General features: G+C 43.3%; 1 protein-coding gene across 8 annotated transcripts in view; it reads right to left on the reverse strand.

Moving 5' to 3' along the window:
* Positions 1–23,345, reverse strand: part of Rapgef4 (Rap guanine nucleotide exchange factor 4) — a 279,513-nt gene that overhangs the window by 60,441 nt on the left and 195,727 nt on the right. For all 8 annotated transcript variants that reach the window (XM_051184480.1, XM_051184478.1, XM_051184484.1 and 5 more), the window contains 6 exons: positions 21,202–21,323; positions 19,444–19,627; positions 4,215–4,299; positions 3,656–3,716; positions 1,679–1,755; positions 1,195–1,341 (listed from right to left, as the gene is read on the reverse strand). In XM_051184480.1, coding sequence (XP_051040437.1) covers positions 1,195–1,341; positions 1,679–1,755; positions 3,656–3,716; positions 4,215–4,299; positions 19,444–19,627; positions 21,202–21,323 — 676 coding nt within the window. The remainder of the gene's footprint in view (positions 1–1,194; positions 1,342–1,678; positions 1,756–3,655; positions 3,717–4,214; positions 4,300–19,443; positions 19,628–21,201; positions 21,324–23,345) is intronic.

Raw genomic sequence — 23,345 nt, forward strand, 5'->3', positions numbered from 1 at the left:
TCACTATTATTGACAGGGTCTCATATGTCCCAGGCTAGCCTCAAAGTCTCTATGTGGCTGAGGGCTTCATCTTCTGATCCTACAGGCTTCTACCTTCTAAGTGTTGAGCTGATGTTCGTGTATGACCATTCCTGCTTCATGCAGTACTGGGAACTGAGCCCAGTTCCTCGGGCCTGCTAGGTGAGTACTCTACCAGAGGAGCCACACTTCTAGCCCTCTCAATGGCATGAACTTTAACTTTCTTTGTTTTGTGACCAAGTGTGTTAGCAGTGTCGTGAGCAGAGACCAGGGCTTCAGGCACATGGAAGGACAGGGACAGAGTGAGCTTGTCTGGTACCAGAATTTTCTTTTTTAAACATCCCACACTCTTACAGATACTTTAGAGAGCTATATGAGGCTCTTCATCAAAACCCAACTCAGGACAACTCTACTCTCCTTCACCTCCCAGGTCTCTCACCTATTTGCCAATATCTGCAACAGCTTTAGTTTGAAGCAATTTGAGATAAAGCCCTTGGATGAATATACTTTTTGTTGGTTGTTTTGTTTTTCAAGACAGGGTTTCTCTGTGTCACTCTTGCTGTCTTGGAACTTGTTTTGTTGTAGACCAGGCTGGCCTCCAACTTACAGCGATCTGCCTGCCTCTGTCTCCTGAGTTCTGGGATTAAAGGTATGCCCCATCACTGCCTAGCAAATGAATATACTTTGTTGGATCACTATAATAGGCATTGATTTCCATTAACAAGCACTGAGGAAATCAAGAGTCTGATGATTTGAGAATGGTTCACACTTGGGAAGAGATAGAATGTGGACCATAGACAAGACAGGGGGCTGAGGGAAGCCGCCACTCGGCTGAACAGAAGGGTAGAAGAGGGCATAAGAAAGGATGTACATGAGACCAGTGAGACACTTCTAAGACTGATATTTTTCTTAAGGGGACTGCTATTATTGTCCATTCATATGGACCAGTGTAGGCATGTGCAGAGGTATTTGGTCCAGCAAAATATTTGATGTCTGCAGCTGGTCTCCAGAATGTACGCCAGCACACTGAACATGCCTGTTTCACAACAAAGGCTCTTTGTTCAAGCATCTCTTTGCCAAAGTCCTGTGGGATGAACAATCCACTCAAAATCCTGTCTTATTCAAGAAGGGGAAAAATAGGATATCCTTTCCCCAAAGTCTGCTCTCTCAACTCACCCTCAGAATCCGGTTGAAATCTTCCTTGTCAACTCTTAAGAAGTGACAATTATCTTCTCGAAGAACAATGGAGGCGGCTCGTGGGGCATCATTCACGAGAGCTAACTTGCCAAAGTCATCTCCCTCGTGCAGGGTGCAGACCACACCCTGGGGAGAGCAGGACATTCAGATAAAATGGATCAAACACCCTTCTTCCTCTCCCCTGCCCCTCCAAACGCTGTGTATATAAATGGGCTGCATCTAGTATTATACAATTAAGTTAAAATGGCTCAAATTTTCTTTCTCAGAGTAAATAAAGTCACTGAATGACACAGTGCAATAATTGAGAAAATGTATGATCAAATATGAAATTATATCTTTTCTACATGGAGTAACAATCCCGTGGAAAGTTCAATTGCAGCAATGTTTGTTACTACTTAGAGGCACACTATCAAATGGAGTACAATCAAATTTCAAAAAGAAAAAGACATATATAGATATATACCTTGCCATAAATGACTACATTCACTGATCCTTTTAGAATAATGTACCAGGAGGTACCTTCTTCCCCCTGGTTAAACACTAGACACAAAAAGATGGAGAGACTTATGACAAGAATAGAAGCACATCAATATAAATTACAGCTTATCAAATCATCACTTTTCAGTCCCCAGAATTACGCATACATAAAATACAAAAAAAAAAATACTGGCAAATCCTAACTAATTCAGGTGGAATATTATTGTCTTTCTATAGAACATAAAAGGACAAGAGACTGTACTATTTGCTCTGCTCTGAAAGACAGGTTTTTACTGGGTATCAATTTACCAGCATCCACATCTTAATGGAATGCATGTTTCCCCCACAATTCATAAAGCGTTGTGCTGCAGAAAATAGGTTTTAAAAGTGACCTGACCAATAATGTGAAGTTTGGAAACATGCAAATCAGCACCTAGTAGTTGATAAATACATGTCTATACATAAGTTTTTAATTGGTTTGGATGATAAGCAATATATCCAGGGTAGGGTCACCCTTGGGGGAGATGAGAGATAGAGCAAACTAAAGGAAGGAGCAAGAGGCAGCTGGAGGGCACAGTTTCATTGTTTGTAAAAATGCTTAAACTGTAGTAGAAACAGGAGTGTTTAATAAAAATAAAATATTTTAACAGTCTACTTTTCATCCAAAACATCTATTTCATAACACAGTGAAAACAACTGGTGAGTTCAAATAGAAAGAATTAAAAGACAAGTAAAATGAATTAAATGAAAAAGAATTAAAGAGACAAAAATTTTAAAAGTGGGAATGTGATTCTAAAAAGGCAGTGAGGTGAGTTTCTTGCTGAAGGAGGTAACAGGGTTAGAAATAGTACTCCTAATGGCCGAAAATAAGGCACTTCGAGATACAATTTAAAAACCCTTCATGCTTCTATAACTCATATTTCACATTTACTTTTAACTGATGTGATGTAGCTAACAAAGAGCCACATTTTCCTGGAAGTTTGTTTAATTGATGTCAATTAACAAAGTGTTCTGTGTGTCGCCAGGTGTAGGAAGTGTCCGTTTCTATCTAGCCCTCCTTTTCTCTTTGGCGCAGAGCGCCTGAGAACTTTTGTATGCTGGTTCTGCCACAGGTTAGACAAGGGGGCATTTCCTGGCCTTAACTCCAACTGTTGAAGGAGGATTTTGAAGGACTATCAGGAAATGCCAGCTTTGGTAATACTGCTTGCATCTATTAATGTCAGAATTTCTTGCTTCCAGGACTGAAGGACAGCTTGAATTCTGGAGAGATGTACCATATGGTTAACATTGTAAGTATCTGAGGCAAAGAAATCCTCTTGTACTTGGGGCCCATGGTGCAAGGTGAAGAAGGACACGAAACAAAATACTTTAAAATGTAACTGTAAAGGGAAATTTCATAAGCCAAATTAGTTATTGTTTTTTAAAAAGTTAACTTAAGCTTTTTGTAGCTGGGTTCTATGTAGCCCAGGCTGGCTTAAAACTTGCTATGTAGCCAAGGATGATCTTGAACTTCAAACCCTTCTGCTTCCATCTCCCAAGTGCTGGGATTACAGGCATGAACCACCCTTCCAATTCCATCGACTCATTCCCCAGGGTCATGCAGTGATGGGGATTGGAACCTAGGGACTGTTTCACACATGCTAGGCAAGTGCTCAGCTACCTAAACTATCACCCAATCCCAAATTAATTCTTTTAAATCCAAAAGTTGAAATGAAGTCACCATGGAAGCTACCACCCACAATCCTGTCAGTTAGACACCCTATTGAACCAGCTGGGTAGAGCCAGGAGGACTCAAACAGGCAAGTGGTTCTGGAAAACCTTCAGATTGACGGACACAGATCCAGAAAAGCACAAGTGCCACGTGACATCCTTCCAGATTGGGGCCACCAGGGAGAGTATGGCATTGACCTTGAACAGCAGATGGCGTAGCCAGGCACAGTAATTCATTAGGGCTCTCACTTACACACAGTTCCTCCTTTAGCATGAGACTCAAAAATGAGAACACCGGCTAACTCCCGTTTCACCTAGAAGGAAAAGGAAGACTGTGGGAAGGTGAGGTCAGGGAGGAGGGACTTGTGTTTTGTGTGGGTGACCCTTAGCTGTGGTCCCCAGGCTCACCTCAAAGCTATCTCTCTCACCTTGTGTATACAAGCCCCTGTCATCCAGAGCTACTTTCACCAGACTTGCTTCTGGGATCTCAATGTCCATACTAAAACAATAGGAAAGCTTATAACAAATTCCCACCGGGCAGCCCCTTGGTGACTTTTATTTATCTTGTGGGAGGACAGGGAACAACTGGTAAGAGTTTGTTCTCTCTTTCTACCATGTGGGTTACTGGAATGGAATTCAGGTCCTTGGGTTTGTACCTACACGCGTGCTGAGTAGTTTCTTAGGCTCAGTTACTGTTTGTTTGTTTTTTTTTTGTTGTTGTTGTGATTTTTTAAAATTTATTTTTCTTTTGTGTGTACAGTGTTTGCTTGAATGTATGCCCAGGCACCACAGCTTGAGTAAGAGACACTTACTGTAGTAGAAAGATGGGACAAGGCTTTGATATGAAGGAGCTCATCGTAGATAATCTCTAGGTCATCCACAGTCCTCTGGCCAGGTCTGCAAAGAAAGACAACAATGAAATATGTTGTTATATAAGCTTCAAATAAGGAATTGGATCCAGTGGTCAGTAACATCTTCAGGGGGTTATTCTACATGGAAAGGTATTGACTGAGGGAGACATTGTGCCAAAATACCCCTAAGGGGACTGGAAATGAATGTATTCACATATTCACTAGCAGGAAACTTATAGGAGGAGTTGCATGTACACAGGCTCCCCTCCCCTCCTGTCTCAGGGAAAGAGCGGTTCTACAAGGTCATTGGTTAACTTACTTGGCACTTTTCAGATAATTATAAAACACTGCTTTTTATTACACCCTTAACCAACAATGATGGAACTTGCCTCTTTAACTAGGGACACTTGGTTGATCAACTTGACAAAGGATTCACATTCCTTGAACTCTGCTGTAGTATCTTAGCCTAATGGAAGGGTAACCCTGCTACTCTTACTGCTCTAGGTTATGCACGGTGTTCCTCTCAGAAGACTCCAATATGGATGATTTCTTACCCAATCCTAAGAAGGTATGTTCATGGGGTGAGAACAAGACAAATCACAATGTCTGGGATTTCTAAGAGAAGGAAAGGGAAATATGCCCATATATCTGAAACTCTGTTCTATGGACAACCACTGTCGATGAAGGGTTAATGATCTGTTACTGATTTTTTTTTTTAATTCTAAAGTGTACTACTATATAAAGTTAGTAATACACTTTTGATGTATGGAGTAAGAGGTCATTTTTAACATAAGAAAATGGAATAAATTCCTAACTGCCTTTTGTGTCTAAAATTATTTTAGAGCCACTAATGGCATTCAATAACATTAACGGTAAGAGATAAGATTAATCAGTATTTTGGGGGTTTTAGTGTTCATTACAATATAAGGAAGCCTTACTAACATGTTCTTGAAAGTTATAACTGGGCTATTAATCCAGAGAAGGTCAGCAAGTTAGCAGAGAAATGGTGTGTGCACTGACTCTCACCATCTGTGAGGTTGAATGAGAATGGCCCCACAGTCTCATATATTTGAATGCTTAGTCTCCAGTGGGTGGGGCTGTTTGGGAAGGATTAGGAGGTTGAACCTTATTGAAAGAGATGTGTCATTGGGGATGGTTTGAGGTTTTAAAAGCCAATTCCATTCCAAGTTAGCCTTCTCTGCCTTGTGGATTTGTCTATCTCAAGATGTGAGCTTTCAGCTACTGCTCTAGGGTCATGCCTGCCTGCCCGCTGCCATGCTCCCTGCCATGCTGCTCATGGACTATACTACTCTGAAACTGTAAGCCCCAATAAACTCTTTCTTTCATAAATTGTGTTGGTATTGTGTTTCATCACAGCAATATAAAAGTAACCAAGACACCATCACTTTGACAAAACCAGAGACGATTCCTTCTTGAGAGAGATGCAAGGTTTACAGGAAGCCGTGGATGTTACAGTACTGATACGGTTATTTGTATAAGTGGAAAACAAAACCCAGCAACACGCTACCCAAATCTCAAACCAAAGTGAAACAAACTTAAAGTAGAGTATGGTATTTAATCCAGTAATTTGCATCTGGAACTTAAGTCAATTGTGGAGTGTTCGGAACTGCATTGTAAATATGCTGAAATGGGTAGCTGGATTACATAAATTTGCAAACACATTATCACATAAGGTAAGTGGCATGCTTACTTGGAGATAGCTGAGGGAAGGAAACATCATAATTTACACATGACCTTCATAAGGACAGCTTTGTCATGAACAAAAGAATTCCATGTCCTTGTTACACAGGATCAAAGGAAGACCTGTTTATTAATCCGGACTGCAAAAATACAAAATACGGGACTCGGGAGATGCCAACCACATCAATTTCTTGCTAAGGATCATCACTGAAGGACACAATGGCACTCCGGTCTACCACTTAGTGGGGTCACTGAGAAAGTGCAGACATTCAAAGACACTGAAGAGAGAAGCTGGGGTCACAGGGGTGCCAAAGGAGCCAGGCCCTCTCAGCAAGTGCCCAATCTACCACTTGACTTACAGGTGGGGATTTTGAAACAAGTACCCTTGGGGATTTAAAAGTCAATCAAGTCACCTCCATGCATGGATGGTCATAGAGGCCGCCATGGGAAAAGCTCAGGTAGACATAATAGGATTACAGCTCTTCAGTTTGAGGAGCAGCCCTGCTGTTTGTGCGTCTTGACATCAGCTGCAAATAGCACGGTTGCTCCTAGATACTTGTGTAAAGCAAAAGGAGTGACTGGATCGCCTCGTCTGCTAGGTGTGGACTGAGTGGAAGGTGGGGGGTGCAACCTCAAAAAGAAAGGTTTACAAGTATTAAGTCAGTTCTAAAATCTCGACCGATTCAACACTGAAGTTTAAAGGAGCAGATCTCTGGGTGTTTAGGAATAGTTATATAGCGGCAATATGAAATTATTGCTTAATTGAGACATCTTTTTAAAATTTGGAATTTTAAAATTTATTTAAATTACTCAGTATAATACATTACATTATTTAGATTTAAATTCTGTCTTTAGAACTTACAAATCTCATTACAGTAAAATAATTAAATTTTATCTAGAATTTCAAACATATTCTAGATGAAATGCCAGTGTTGAGTCATTCCAACTAGCGTTAGGATCTGTGTAGAAAGAGGTAAAGCTGATGATACTCAGTCTATTTTTGAAACGCGCTCTGTTTGTTTAGTGTCCTACACCAGGGGCCAGCCTGAGTTCTCTTCACCCCCCCCCTCTGCCTCCCCTCCCCCACTCCTCCCTGCTTCCTAAACCCATCCTTGCCCTGTCTGTCTGTTCTTCAGTATGCTCTGGTACCAAGGACCTGAGAAAGGCCCCAGCTCCCGTCTGTAGCCCCGTGACCTAACTCCTCTCCAGACAGCATTGTCTCCAGCACTTCTTTGGTAAACACCAAGGCTCTTTTAAAGCCTGATCTTGATGGACTGTTCTACAGTCATCTGTCACTGCTTGCTGTCAAGCTTTTGAGATAGCGGTGCTGTCTGCCCTAGCCATCTGCACCGCTCTCTACTTCCCCAAACACACCACACTTCGTGTCCCTAAGACTTCCTGCAACTCCATTTTACCTAGGAAGCTTCTTTCTGCCTCAAGCCTTGCTGTGGTAATTTTCAATCCTTTCTGAGGAGTGTTGTTTGCCTAATTGTTCCTAACTCTGGACTTCTCTCAAGAGAAGCAGTATCGAAAAGGCACCGTGCAGAAGGCTAGAGCATTGAGGTCTAACCAATGAGCTTTCTAGTTGCCTGCTAGTCTGGTGGCTTGTTTCTCCATCTGTGTGATGTGAATGCTAAGTGGGTCTGCTGTAAAGGTCATGTGAATAAGGGCAAAGCAAGCACTACATATATAGGGAATATAGATAAAGGCAGGGTGACATAATATAGACAAAGGAAAGCTTTCATCACAGCTCATAGGACGGAGTTCTTGAAATTCATGAAGACTTTAGAGGCAATACCAGCAGAGCCATAGAGCAGTTCTTGTCCTGTGGCTTGTGCTATGTGGTCTCCCCACTGAGTAATACAAGGTGTGTGCTGCACACCAGTTTGATTTACACCATGACAAATTCAAGTATCCATGGAGCATCTTAGGACATATCCTCCATGGGCAGAAGGAGATATTTTAATTCTCAGGAGAGTGAGGAAATTAGATGGATCAATTGATCCTTTCCCACAAGTGATAGAAAAATGCATATTCATAGAATTATGACATGAAGCTAGCTACTCTGCATCCAAGTGAGTGTGGGGAGGAGTGTGGATGGAAGTGACCAGGTAAACAGCACCTGTTGGACTAGAAGCTTTTTTGGCCAGGATTTCATCTGTGGTATGAAAGGCCTAGTGAGAAAAACAAAAACAAACAAACAAACAAAAACCAAAAACAGGTGTCATCACCACACCCCATTGTGAACTTTATCAGAAGTTTCCAGAATACTTGGGTAGTGGGAAGCAGATAGAAATGGACAGAGTGAGACTGGAAGCTCTGGAGCCTGACACCCACTGAAGACACTGCCTTGGGGGATAAATGGTGGCATAGATGGCAAGCTCTACATGAGTTTGTAAGGGGTGGGTCTCAATAGTTCATCAGCTGGCCTATACTCAGATCCATTGCTGGCCTTCATCTACCACATGGGCAGGAGACAGTGGCAGAGCTTATCATGGGAAGAAAGCCTGCTCTCTGCAGCGAGGCCCAAAGAGGGTTCTCAGGGTGGCTGATGGAGCCTGGGAGAGGGAGACAGAGCTAATGGCTTAGAGACACACTGTTGAGAAAGGGTCAGTGTAGTCCCAAGCAAGGTGTGAAATGGTTTCAGACAGCAGACATTCTCTTTATTTTGGCAACCAATGGGAAGTAGAAGTGTGACCTCTTTGACCCCATATGCCTCTCATAAAGCAGAAACTGCTGGGGAGAAGCCTAGGAGAAAGATCCACCTTACTGCTTTAGGAGAGGCTCTCATAGAGTACCACTGGAATACAGACACCCGTGTGGCAGCCTGCCCCAGCCCTGTAGATGAAGTTTTTTTTTTTGTTTTGTTTTGTTTTTTTTTTTTTTGACCCACCTGGTTCCGCAGCCATTTAGTCCCAAATAAACACACAGAGGCTTTATTAATCATAAGCTGTTTGGCCAACGGCTCACATTTCTTATTGGCTAGCTCTTTCTTAATTATGAACACATTTTTATTAGTCTATGCATCTCCATGTAGTCTTGGCTTACCGGAGAATGCCTGGACCTCTTGCTCCCTAGCAGCTACATGGTGTCTCCCTTGCAGCTCCCTCTCTGTCTTCCTCTTCCCTGAATTCTACCAGTCTGGTAGCTCCATCTATACTTCCCGCCTGGCTACTGGCCAATCAGCATTTATTCATCAACCAATAAGAGAAACATATATTCACAGCATACAGGACATCCCCCATCACAGCACTGGTCATCTATCTTCAGCAACCAACCCATGGAAATAACATCTTCTGCAGGGGCTGACCGGATGTGGTGAAACATGTGGGAGCCCTTTGAAACCAAATCAAACATTGTCTAGAGACAGGCTAGCTTTCAAATGAATGGGGGAGGGGGGAAAGAAGAAAAACATTACAATAACAACGAAAACAGTTCTGAGGTCTGAAGTGTTCAATGAAATGACACGGCAGGCCGCTGCCATTTGGCAATAGACCCCGGCTGCCAGGAGCTCTTTGGTCCTGTTAACAGTGAGCACTGTAACAAGGTGAGACAAGTCAATACTGCAGGGCATGATGAGACTTACATTTTCAAAAATGTGTCTGTTCACAAAGTGATAAAAAAAAAAAATTCATAAGAGATTTGCCCGGAGCCAGCGTCCTGTTCCTCTGGGGCCTCAACATGTCATTAGGATTGACAGTTGAGGTAAATACTAGGGAGAAGGCCAGGAGTTACCCTCTGTCTAGTCAACCTGTACCCACCTAAGCAAATCAAAATGTGAATCCCTCTCCTAGCTTGACTGCATCTCGATATCAGCCATAGGAATACCAGTAACACACCTGGCTGCTCCCAAAGGCCACCAGCTCAGGGCTACTGTGCCATCTAGCGTTTTCAGGAAGGTTCGTCTCTCCACTCTTGCTTTCAGAAGTAGGTACTCCTCTTGATCTGCCTCAAGCCCTCAAAGAACACCCGAGAACATCTAAGACCGAACCTTCCCTACCACAACCACTGAACAAAATCATATTTTTAAAAGCAGGTCTCTGGTAGCAAACAGTGGCATTAGGCACCTTTCAGGCTTTGGTCTTTATGGGGTGACAGGGGGGAAATGGAGAAGCGATCCTACAAATCAGCCCCCAGCCTATTCAAACAGTCATGAAAGGGTCCCAAGGACTGAAGGCAATTTGGCTTTCAAGAGGAAAAGGAAACAGGGTGAGAAGGGGAGGAGATGACTCCCATGGACCTTCAGAAGAGGAACCTACAAGGCTGGGGAAGTGAATTGACTCTCTGGATGTTCTGAGTGGCAGCTGGTGAATGTACCTGGTCTTTACTTGTCCTTCTCCAGATGTCACAGGGAGAGATGTTAGGCATCCCTGCTTCTTTACAAACCTGCGTGGTGCCACATTGATGTGGATTTGTTGGATCCCGCTGTGGAAAGGCCTAGTTTCTGCAAGGGCTGCATTCTGGCAGCAATGTCTAGTTACAGACAAGATAATAAATGGGGATGGAGGGCAAAGCAGTTTATACATTAAAGGATGGGAGGGCTCGGACGATATTGGATGCTGCTGGTAAATATCGTTTTATCAAGGAATTTATCAAGGTCAGAGACAGAATTTTTCAGCTAGTGGGGTGTGGAAAAGATGAGGGATTCATCATTCTACCAAGTGGTACATAGGCAGGACTCGGAGTATAATGTGTAGCCAAGAAAGTGAATAAACTGGTTCCAATAGACCTGCCATCTGGTAGACCCTAATTTGTGTGGCCTACACTGAGAGAAGTCAACATTATGAATACAAGCATAAGTCATGTTTAAGCTTCTAAATTTCAGAAAGTGTTTTTGCTTACCTCTAGAAGGATGTTTATTTCTGATGGAGGACTTTACCACAATCCACCTAATATGGTACTTAAGTCATGTCAACCTCCCATCACTTTCAGGTGCTTTTGGAACTATTTATAAATTTAGTTCTTCCAATCCCTTTAAAAGAAGTGTGGTAGGGATCTGTGTCCCTGTCTAGAGAAACAGTTTGTTGTTGTTTGCTTGCTTGCTTTACTTCTCCACCACCCAATACCCTTCTTCATATATGTCAGGCACATTCCCTGTGACTATCAGAGAAGTGGCCCATCCAGCTGCCACACTGTCACCTTAACCACAGAGAAATTTGCTAGATGCAAATAGCTATCTTCCACTCTAACTGGAAGTCTATGCAGTGGGGGCTTTGTGCTTCTCTGTGAGATTGGAAATACATGCAAACTATCAATCAACAGCAGAAGCTTTCTGTTAGCAAGAAAGAATGCCATCCTATAAGACTTGGTCTTACAAGGGTACTCAAAAAATAAAGAACTGATTGTGTGTATGGATGAGTTCCTGCATGTGTGTATGTGCACCATGTGCATGCCTGGTGCCCAGTGCCCAAGAAACCCAGAAGAGTGTGGCATGACCTCTGCAACTGGAGTTACAGGCAATTATGAGTCACCATGAAGGGATGAGAACTAAATCCTAGTGCACTACTGGAGCAGTAAGTCCCCTTAAACACCGGGTCATCTCTCCAATTCCTGACATTAAACTCGGTACGAAGTACAACTACTGGAATTTTCCCTTGAAATACCCAAGGAGGACAAACAAATTAGGACAGTGTCAGATGGCAAAGCTCAAGCTCTGTTTTTTGGTGCAATAGAAAATACAAACATCCAGAGGTGCTATAGGGCTACATTGTTAGCTTTACTTCCTTCTCAGTCCTTGTCATAGATAGTTGAATTATCCCATTTTTGTCCTCCTCCTCTTTTTCAGTCATTTCATCCTAACTCGTTAACTCTATTAGAAAGGAGAAACCTGAAGCAACATTGTAGAAGAGAAAGAATAAAACAAGAAAAGCACTCAGCATCCATTCAGCTCAATTTCTTCTTCTGAACACAGAAAGTTATAATTAAGCCATGCAGAGTTTGTAGAATTTTTTAATGCTTCAAATGGACAAAGGATGTGAGGTCACTAAGTGAAAACTACGTAATGCTATTCCAGTATGAGTCACTAAGTCTCATGTGTGGTTCTAGTGGAGTAAGGTGGCTCCTCCCAGCTGTGGTTTGTCTTCTTACCTCACTTTTCCAGCACCTCTTATAGACAGCTGTGAAGACAAGCCAATTAATAGTCCCAAGCCAGACACAGTTTTAGCAAACAGAATGATGCATGAATGCCAGGCATGGTTGTGTATCTTATTAGTCCCAGTACTCCAGAGACAGAGGCAGGCAGGTATCTATAAGTTTAAAGCCATCCTGGTCTACATAGTGAAAGTCTGCCTCAAAGAAATACATGAAACACATATAGTTTTAAGAAAGCATTGCTTATCTGAAATCTAAATTTAGTTGGGCATCCTATATTTAATCTGGAAACAATAATCATTAAGCATTTCATTTCTGTGTAATCAGTTTTGACAATGTTACACCCACATAACCATGTGGACTCTGCTACTGACAATACAGAGCTGAGCTCAGTGCACAAGACACACAGAAGAGAATTACAGAATCCCAAGGCATAAGAATAATATCCATTATTATAATCACCTTTTATGGACTGAGGACTCATTGGGACCTCTCTCTACAGTAGAATACTTATGTTCTATTCTACACGGTAATAATAATTTATTGAACATGTTATGCTCATATTTCAGATTTATAGAGGAATGATTTAATGAGATGAGGTAATCTTGTAATAACTACTTTAAAATCTGATTTCCAAGACATCTTTCTTCACTGATGCCCAAAACATAACCTACAAAGTTATTCTGAGTCCCTTTAGGACCATAGTAAGTAGAACACAGCTTCAGAGTTACAACTGGATCAAATTCATAGCCCACCATGATCTGGATAACCACAGGCAACTGCCTTTGCCTAAGCTTCTGTTTCCTAATCTATAAGGTAGGAACTATGCTAACTACCTCATAGTTGGTTGAGAGAAATGAATTAAAGAATTATTTAGCCCAGTGCCTAGCACACAGGCACTTAATAAATGCCAGCTATCATTAAATACAATTGCATTTGTGTTTCCATTTACAAGCCCCTGGAAAGCAAGGAGAGGGTTAGCAGACATTATTAAATTCTTTGAGATTTGTACCCAAGGGATGTTGGATGTGTTAATGGCAAATCTGTGAGAATAGCATCCTGGCTCTCATGTTCCATATTCCTGACGGGTTATTTAGCAGGTTCTTGTATTGCATGCATGCATCTCAAATGGTATTATTAAATTCTTGAAAAACCATTAATTTTACTCTCATATCAACATCTAGCTGTTCTCTGTCTTGGCCCCTCTAGTCCATTCTCACAGACATCAGAGAACTCAACTTCAGAGTAGTCAATACACTGCACAACTGACTATTCACATCTTCCCTTCCTGCTCTTCCATGGTGCCCCGACAAGGCTGTAAGTCCCTTCTTATGTCCAAAGAGGGCACAGCTGGCCTCCCTTTATCTGGCTGGTTTAACTCTGCTCCAGGTCTGGATCCTCCTTAGGCGTCAGACAGCTCTCTCTTTTCCTGGCATGTTTCTGGCCGGCCCTATGCTTATGCCCCTGCCTGGCTGGAAGCTCTTTCTCCACTCTGAGAGGAAGGGCACTGAGGCAACAGTAGCCTTTGTTGCTCCTAAGAAGTAGAGATACAACCCACACATGCACCCATCATGAAATGAATGCATGCAGAGACATTCCACACTATAAAAAAAAAAATCCAGCCGTAAAGACCCTCATACCATTCATAGAAGAATAGGAAGAGGAAGAAGAGGAGAAGGAACCAAAAACCAACCAAATAAACAACCAAACAAAAAACCCCTGAAAATCATCAGAGATCTAGGTCCCAAAAAGTTAATAATAATTTTATAGTTAGGAGACAGGATTGCAGGTGAAATGCGTTCTTTTGAAACTCCTAGTAGTTTCCAAATTTTCCACAACAAATAGATCAGCTTAAACAATAGAAGAGATTAACTTGAGCTGATTACTAGGAACCCTAAAGTATAAGTGGGCAGCTACAGAAGTGCTGGCCTGGACCCCAGTTCAGTTCCCAGTACCACATCAGGCAACCCACAGAGAATCCAATGCCCTCTGCTGGCCTCTGCAGGCATCTGAACACACACACACACACACACACACACACACACACACACACACACACACACACACTTCAGTGAGATCCTTGGATATGCAGACATGAATAGAACATGGCACTCAACGTGGACACAGCAAACATTTGCAGGGAGAACAGGCAGGTAGCCAAGCACTGATGGGTACACTGTGGAAAGGACCCAAAGTGCAGTCCTGTTTCCTACTTTCAGCTCCTGTGCTCAGGCTTCCTCCTTCCTGTGACCATCATGTGCTGATGGACTGCCCAATGGTGGACATTCCCCAGAAGAGTACATCCTCCCCAGAAGTGAAGACCACCAAATGACTTCTGAGATCTACAGTAGATACCTCCCTAAAGCACCAGGATTTCATACTTCACATCCTCTGAAGCAGTCTGGACAAAGATCCAGTTGAGACAGTGGTTAAGTGGGCTTCCTGTTGTTCTAGAAGACCTCAGTTCAGTTTCCAGTACCCACATTAGGCAACCCACAGGAAATCCAATACCCTCTTCTGGTCTTTGTAGGCATACACCCACCCACCCACACCCACACCCACACCCACACACACTCAAACCCACCCCCCACACAAATAAATATTTCAAATGACAAATTTTGCTAATTAGGAAGAAATACACAGTGCCTAGTGCCTTGAGATCCCTCTAACAAATGTATAGAGCATCCAGTCTGCAGGGCTGTTGGGCATCAGAGCCATCAACAGGCAGGGGTGCTCATTTCCTTTCCAGACTCAGATGCCTAAAACCTTTCACTGATCACATAAAATAAGTGAACTAAAGTCTATGAGTTTCAGGCCCATTTGGAAGACTCCAGAACTTGCTAACAATTTTTGATATGACAATCTAATTTTCCTGGCTGTTCGCATCCACCCCCCTCTTTCCAGGCTCAATGGACTTCTTTCTTTTTCAACCACTTATGCTTCTAGGATTTAAGAAGTTTTAGAACTGTGGATCTAGAATGAGATTTGAGAAAATACAACCTTCATTTCCCTCCCACTGCAGGTTGGCCTCCTCGAGACCACTGATAAGATTGGGGTATGATGCCTCTCTTCCCTAAAAAAGCTGGAAGGTGTGATGGCAGGAGAGCCCTGTGTCTGTGAAGTGATTACAATATTGTACTTACCTGGCCATCTCTGTATCTTTTGGCCCATGGCTTCCTATCCAAAGTGCCTGCTTAAGTGCACCCAATTGTAACCAAATGCCCACTTCTGTGTGTGAGCATCTCTGCTATATCTCTGTGTGTAGAGTAACCTCCTGCATTCAGACTTATAAACAAAGCAAAGTCAAAACAATAAGCTCTGAGAGTTCATTTGTGTTTGATGGCCCTGTCTCAATGCTACAACAACAGCACCATCAACCTGTCACTGTTCTGTAGCATTTGCCCCCAAATGCCATCCAGGTCCACACCTGCGCAACCACCATGGGCATTGTGAGTCACTCTGTCTGCCACCACAGAAAAAGCTAATTTCACATTCAGAGTGTATGTTTTTTTTTTTTTTTTTTTCTTTCAATACCAATAGCAACAAGAGTGTGCCAAAAAATTCCCCCTGAAGCTCTATTCTGTTTTTTAAACTGCAGAACATTCTTTCATAGTTTGACAGTTAAAATGCTGCAGTTAATGTAATAAACAGAGAATTTTTCTAAGTAGCCTGTCAAAACAAGTGACACTTTTTTTTTTAAAGCTAGAGAGTCTCAGCCATGGAACAATGGGAAGTACCTTTCAAAGCAACATCTTCATTATACAATCAAATTCTCAAAGTAATCTTCTCATCAAAGAATATTGTGTTATTTCTTTCCCAGTAATTATCAGAGTTCTGCAACCTCGATGGCAGTGGCGACTGTTATGAATGCAGCTGTGCTGAGTTCACAAACCAGGGTCTCGGCCCAGCTGACGTGGAGCCAATGCATGCCATGGCTCTGCACTTTTCAGTGACTCGGCAATTTGGGTCGTAAGGAGCCAAATACCCCAGGACCTATGGACATAGCCTCAGTCCGTTCCTCAAGAACAGAAGTCCCTTCAAGAACAGGCGTGGTGCCAGGTGCCAGTGATTCTTGACCAAATCGGCTCCTTTCCTTTCCTCTTAAATAGAATTAATTTTCTAGTAATCTTCAGATTACTAAAAATTTAAAAACAACTAACCAAAAATCAGGGTGGTGGGGTAAAGCCCCCCCCCTGTGTGTGTATGTAACTTGAGTGTCTATCTCACGAAATTAGGTTCCTTATATTTCACTTTCCCATCCCCAATGATTGCCAAATTAAAAACAAAACAAAACAAAAAAACCCCAAAAAACCAAAAACACTAGGAAGATGGAAAGAAAAATCTCCAAATGATTTATCTTGGAATATCAGTGGATCTTTATTTTCTTGGGTTTTTTTTTTTTTTTTTTTTTTTTTTTTTTTTTTTTTTTTTTTTTTTTTGTTTTTGTTTTTTGAGACAAACTGGTCTTAAACTTGTCATGTTGCCCAAGATAGCCTCAAACTCCACATATTCCTGCCCCAGCCTCTTGAGTGCTCAGATCCCAGGCCTGAGCCGCAAAACCAACTGAAAACCTGCTTTCAATAGCCAGAAGCCAACTGCAGTCAAGCTTGGGAAATGAATTTTCTCTGAAGATTTGGGTTTCTAGACTTGTAATTTTTTGTCTCGTGGAAGAAACTAGAAGCAGCGCCATCTCTCTTTGGGGGTGTTGGGAAGTGAACCTATAACTTCACCCACACATGCTAGACAAGCCAGAGGTTGCGCCTGCTCCACCCAAACCCAGGAGATCTCATTTCTATGGATGACTCCCGAAACCTACCCAAGACGTCTGGAGTACACAGCACGTGCTCACTCAATAAATGTCTATCCCGTTTGAATATAATTTGGGAGTGCATCCCTCGTTGGATTACAAACTCACCAAAGGTAGTGAGTTTACTCTTTTTACATTTTAATCCACTTGGTAAGTGCTTGAAAATGCTAGTAAATTCAGTGGCAAGGAAGAGCTGAGGGAGGGATGGCAGGGGCTATGAACTCACTCACTCGCTTGAAATCACTTATTGATGGCTTCCTTATTGGGGACTGTGGTAGTTTGAAAGAAAACAGCCCCCATAGGGAGTGGCGCTGTCAGGAGTTATGGCTTTGTTAGATTAAGTGTGTGTGTCACTGTGGGGTGGACTTTGAAGTCTCCTATGCTCAAGCTATGCCCAGTGACACAGTGCATTTCCTGTTGCCTGGGGATCAAGATGCAGGACTCTCAGCTCCTTCTCTAGCACCATGTGTGCCTGCATGATGACAGTTTACACCATGATGACAACAGACTAAACCTCTGAAACTGTAAGACATCCCAATTAGATGTTTTCCTTTTTAAGAGTTGCGGTGGTCATTGTATCTTCTCACATTAATAGAAACCCTAACTAAGACAGGGACATAGCCTGACTATTTCACACGAGGGAACCCCCACTTCCAGTATAGAATGCTAACACAGGCTTCCTTGTCCATTATAGGATGTAGTACAGCCCCAATTGAATCATTGCTCCAGGGTTTTGAGCTGTCTTCTGCCCACACAGAGCTCCAGAAAGAAGGAACACCCTCATGTCCCTGCTTAACTCAACTCCACAGCACTCAGAACAGCTAGGTGGTCAATAAGGGCTGGTGAATACGAGGTTAATGTGAAAAACTGGGCATCATGTGATTGCCTTTTACACACTCCCGGTTTTTAGCTGCTTCTCAGTAGGCGAGAGCTGTTTGCAGGGTTCCTTGACATTGAATGCCTCTAGTATCCTTTGGTCTTTACCTCTGCCCAGTGGATGCCAAAAGCCTCTGTGTCCACTTGTGTTCCGACAACCCAAACATCCCCATGTGTTTCCTAATGCCTCAGGGTCTGTCTCCGCCTGACTCAGAACCACAACATGATGGTGGCTCGAATGGACATGACAGCAAGGTAAACAGCGAAAAGGGGAAACGATGACGGACAGGTGATGGATGAATGGGTCAAGAGGAAGGGAGACAGTGCGGCTGGAGAGAAAACAGGGTGTCTGGTGGCATTATTCATTTGATTTCCACAGCCCTGAGAAATTCGTGTGCCCCCAGCCACCCTCCCTGTGATCCCTCAAGGCAGACAGAGTGAAAATTGGCTGGGCAGGCTCCTTGGACCCTACTCCTGCTTAGGTTAGTGAAGCTCTCTGGCTTTCCTATTTGATATTTTGGATTCTTCTATTAAATTTCCGTTTGAAGAAAGAGTATTGAGGCTGAAAGAGCTGAAAACCATGGTTCTAGAGTTAAGGATGATAGTACCAGCTGGGACGAGGGAAAGGCCTTTGAAATGCTCTGTGTGGGAGATTAAGCCCCAAGAGAGAGTTTGGACAAAGGGGACATGGCGTGACAAAAATGACATGTGTTGAAAAACCCATGCTGCCTGGAGTATGGGCCAGTGAAAGGGAAAGAATCCTGGGGGGAGGACATAAAGCTACGCTCAGAGGCTATTGTGAACTGGTCCAAGGGGCAGATGCTGGGGAAGTCAGCCTGAGGGACAACACTCTCTTGGAAAGTGCCCAGTGGACATAGCAGACAAAACTGAATGTTCTCACAGAGACCTGATAATAAAGGAAGGTCAGCTGAGCCAATGGCTCAGGGTTGACCTCCATAGCTGCCTGGCACTGGTTGTTCAGTGGACAGAGGTTTCATTTCCAGCATGGAGATAGAAGCCTGTGTGTGGGGCTTCCAAATCAAGTGCGAAGCCATTGCAACTGCAAAGGTTTCCTGATGACTGAGAAAGAAGGGGGTGGCCATGTGATTTGCATGCCATGGAGCAGTTATTGGAATGTCTGGAATCTAACAGGAGCCTGACACTCTTTTCTCCCTTAGTGTCTCAAGGTTGTCACCATCAGATTGTGGTTAGCTGTGGCAGACAAGGGGGTTTCCAGCTGCCTCATTGACTGAATGGGAGCCTTGAAAGTGTTACCAAAAGAATGAATGAATAAATGTATGTATGTATGTATGTATGTATGTATGTATGTATGTATGTATGTAACACAGGCATGGGAGCTTTGCTTCTGAGGACATTTGCCCTCTATCACTGTGAGGAAAGGGGCTGCCTCAGTCTGTCGTAGAAGCAGAACAGTTGCTGTTTGCCATTGGCCAAAGATCAATTAATACAGGCACGCTGGTTTGGTAACCTGAGGCACCTGCTAAAGATCTATAGTTTAAACCCACGTGAGTGGAAAGTGGAGTTGGGGGGGGTGTCAAAGTTTAAAACACAATAAAGACAAACATCATTGCAGTTTCACCCCTTAGTCATCGCTACTCTGACTTGAGGGAAGGCCTGGCCTTTTGCCAACAGTCTTGCACCCCTCCCCAGATGTGCCAGCAGCAGCCTGGGACAGCCAGATGAGCTCTCACTTACGGTTTGCGCAGGATCATCCTCATGTGGGCATCAGGGCCCATCTGTGACAGCAGCAGCATGGTGTCCTGGAGTTCCTCATCACACTCCTTCTTCTCTTCCTCAGTAGGCAAAGGGGCACCCTCATGGTCGTCATCCAGAAATCGATAAAATAAATATTTGTCTTGGAAATGGCGTTCCTGGTCCACTGCGGGGAACATAGAGGCAAGGGTCAGCCAGGGCTTGAAGCTGTGCCCCACAGCTCTCTGGCAGAAGGGCAGGGTTGGAGTCCTTCGAACTCCACCTCACTCAGGCAGGGCAGCCAGCAGCCAAGCCATCCCATCTGCAGTCATTCGAGCCACAGCCTCCTGGACCCACCCGATTTCGCCTCCCAGGACCTCCTCTGAGCACCTGCCAGCTTTTATGGAATGAGCGCACAACGCCTTAGTGGCATTTTCTACAGTGTGGGGTATGTGCCCCAAGCTGGTAAACTCACTGTCAGAGCATGCTTGCAGAATGGTTTTGGGAGTGTACAGTCTTACAAGAGGCCTTCCTTTGGGAGGTCAGAATTTAGGCTTTTCTTGCTATAGTGCACCCATCAGACACACTTCTCTCCCCACTTGGAGAAAAAAAAAAAAGTTTACAAGAGCACAACAGACCCAATCAGAGTTGGCTTCTAGGCCAACTCCTTGAAGGAATTTGAGGCCATTTTTTTTCCAGTTTCTGTTTTCAGAAAGCTATTTCTTCCCTTTTTTTTTGGGCAAAGCTTGGGGACTCAAATTCAGGAACTCACACATACTAACCAAGTGATCAACAAGATTTAGGGCTTAGATAGAAAAGGAAGGTAACCTGGCTAGAACCCCTCATCTAAATGTCTGAAAGTCATTTAGTCCCTTTATAGCATGGATTGTCAAGGTGTTCAAAAGACAAAGAACAGTGGTAGACCTTGCAGATCCCCACAACAGGGATGGCAGTGGTGGTGGCAACAACATACGGGCACTTAGTGCAAAAAATGAGATGCTTAGAATCCATCCCAGACCTGCAAGTCAGAATCTGCTTTCAACAAGAGCCCCAGGTGATTGGTATGCACAGTAAAGTCTGAGAAACTCTAGCAAAATGACTTTTTCCACGTTCCCAGGTGTTAGGGAATGAAATGGGTGATTTGAATATTTTCATGTTTAGAAAAGTAGTCTTAAACAAGTGGTGTGAGCAGTTCAGTGATAGTCACACACAAGCCCTGAATAGCTCTTCTGTTCAGCAAGAGCTGCCACAGTTACTAGAGATTGCAATTGCAGAGCCCAGCTCTGATTTTAAATATGGTCATCCCGCGGGTATACAAATCGACTCTCCCAGACAGTGGCACAGTTAAAAGGCAGTCTCTGAATTCATTACTTACGTTCACTTCCTCAGCCCGGCCACACATTTCATTGCTCTTTCATTCTGCCCCTGCACGAGGACTGCCATGCAATGCTTGGAGTATAATCACACTATCAATGAACCATGAATGCAAACTAATAAACATAATTGGAGCTGATGCACTCTGGTTGCAATTTCATTTTCCTTTCCTTCATTCTCGGAACTTAGGAAGGTACAATGGTGGAACATAGCAATCAATAGCATCCGCTCACTGCATTTGTATTACTAAATGAAGATGCTAGCTTGGTGGTTCCTTAAGGAGATCATAATTCTTCCTTGCCCATTTGGGAATTCAGCAACAGCTTACCAAGGGACATATATTTCACATGTCTTGAGAATTGTTCCAGAGCCTGTGGCTCATCTTACCGTGATTGAGGACACCGTCTTCCAGCAAGACTTGCCACATGCCAACAGCTTGAGTCCGGGAATGAACACAGGACGTTTGCTGTATCATCCAGTCTACCAGCTCAGTCCCAACACAGCATTGTCTAAAGGAGATGAGACACAGAGGATGGAAATCACCCCTTGGCACAGAGGGTGGGAGAGAGCCTTCAAGGAGAGAACTTTCCAAAGAGTGTGGCACCATAAGAAGAATCAAGGCAAAGAAAGCTTTATAGGGATTATAGCCTTAGGCTCTTGTACCATCTAAGCAGGGTCCTGTAAATAAAACACTAGAACACAGAGCAGCAAGCTGCTCAAAGAGCTGGTAGAGGAAGCATTATCCTTCCTTCTAAGTCTGTCACTGTGAGCTGGTTCTGGAACACCTCAGTGTGAGGGGTGTTGGGAGAAATAAGCAATTAGCAATGTAAATCTCTCCAAAAAGGTTTTATGTAATGCACATTAACATGTTTACAGAATCTGTCATCTAGCAACACCAGATGCTCTCTGTATATTCACTTGTTAGTTCCATAGCTGTCCCCTGTAGTGAGTTGGTCTAGGAAGACAAACTATGTATTAGTTAGGAAATATACAATTACACACTCACATATTAGGAAACTCTGAGAGAGGTGAGAAAATAGAGCAGGTGTTCCTTGTGTGTGTGTGTGTGTGTGTGCGCACGCACAAAAGGGAAAGTGGGGTCTTGAAGTCCTGGGGACAGATCTCAAGGGACAGTGGACTAGGGCAGGGAGGCCCAGAGAGAATGTCTGTGCAGCTGGGCCTGACTCATTGGTTGCCTCCCTTTGCATGCTATGAATGGAAGAGCCTCGGGATGAGCAGAGACTAGGCCAAACCTGAAGAACTCTAGCATAAACTGAAGTAGACTTCTTGTCCTGGACCACTTTGGGAAAAATCTTGAAATGGGAGACGTTATGGGATAGAACAACAGATTTGCTACTCATTAGTTATGTAACTTTGGCCATCTCTCTGGTTCTGTTTCCTTCTCTGTAAGATAAAGGAAGGACAAGTGATGGCCTTGGGGCTTTCTCCAGGTCCAACATTCTAGAATCTCTGAAATCTATCTGAGTTTTTGGTGACCCTGATCCAGGAGGGCTGTGGAGGCCAGCCATACCATCCATCACAGCTTCAGAGGATGAAGAGACACCTACATCTTCAGTCTGAACTAACCAAATAGCTCTGAGCTAAGCATGCAAAACAAACAATTATTTATCTTATAATTTTGTAGTTTATTAGTGGAAAAATATCTTATAAAAGTATAGAAATCAAGTTTATTTGGCTTTTAATTCAATGGTTGCTCATAAAGAAAAATAAAAATAAAAAAGCACACACAACAGAGATGACTCAGAACATTGAGTTTCTAGGAAAGGCATAGGACTTTGGAGCCAGAATACACAACAGGGGCACATAGCAGAGTCCCTAGGTATCCTTTCCACTAAATGACACCCACACTTCAGAACTATCAGCCACTCTAGCATAGTAGTCGTTGGGATGATTCTGAAGCTAGAGGGGCCTCAACTCTTATACTAAAACAGTCATAAAATGGGGTAAAGAACAGGATGGAGTTTGCCAGAACAGATCTGGGGCAAGAACTCAAATGGCTGCAGAAGAAGTCATGTCCATGGCTTCCAGTGGAGTCCTCCGGTCATCATCAACAGATCATTAATTTGTGTCATAGGGCGTGGAACAGACATAACACCTCCATGTCAGGGGTTTAAGTCTCAGCAGGATGGCACAAGGAAGGGACCAGTCTCTGACCTCCAGTTTCCAGTATTTGTCACCAAACATGACATATTTAATGGAATTTCCCCAACAGGAGTCAATAGTTGGGAGAGCATACTCACATCTTAAGGGGGGAAAAAAAGATTAAAACATTCAAAGAAAAAGGTCTTTCCAGCCTTGTGAGAGTTTAAGGTCCATTTAAATCTAAAGAGCCAAAGGGCTAAAGGGGCTGAACTCTGGGGATATGTAGCACATGTGTTTTAGTTTTAGTTGGCCTTGTTTTAAATCTTGACTTCCCTTAGAACCATAAGGGTGTGCATGAGCCACAGATTCCAGACAAATTAATTTCCAGGGTTGCAGAACAAGACTTACAGATGTCATCGACTTACAGA

Source organism: Phodopus roborovskii, unplaced genomic scaffold (genome assembly GCF_943737965.1).
Source record: "Phodopus roborovskii unplaced genomic scaffold, PHOROB, whole genome shotgun sequence".
In the NCBI taxonomy this organism is placed as follows: Eukaryota; Metazoa; Chordata; class Mammalia; order Rodentia; family Cricetidae; genus Phodopus; species Phodopus roborovskii.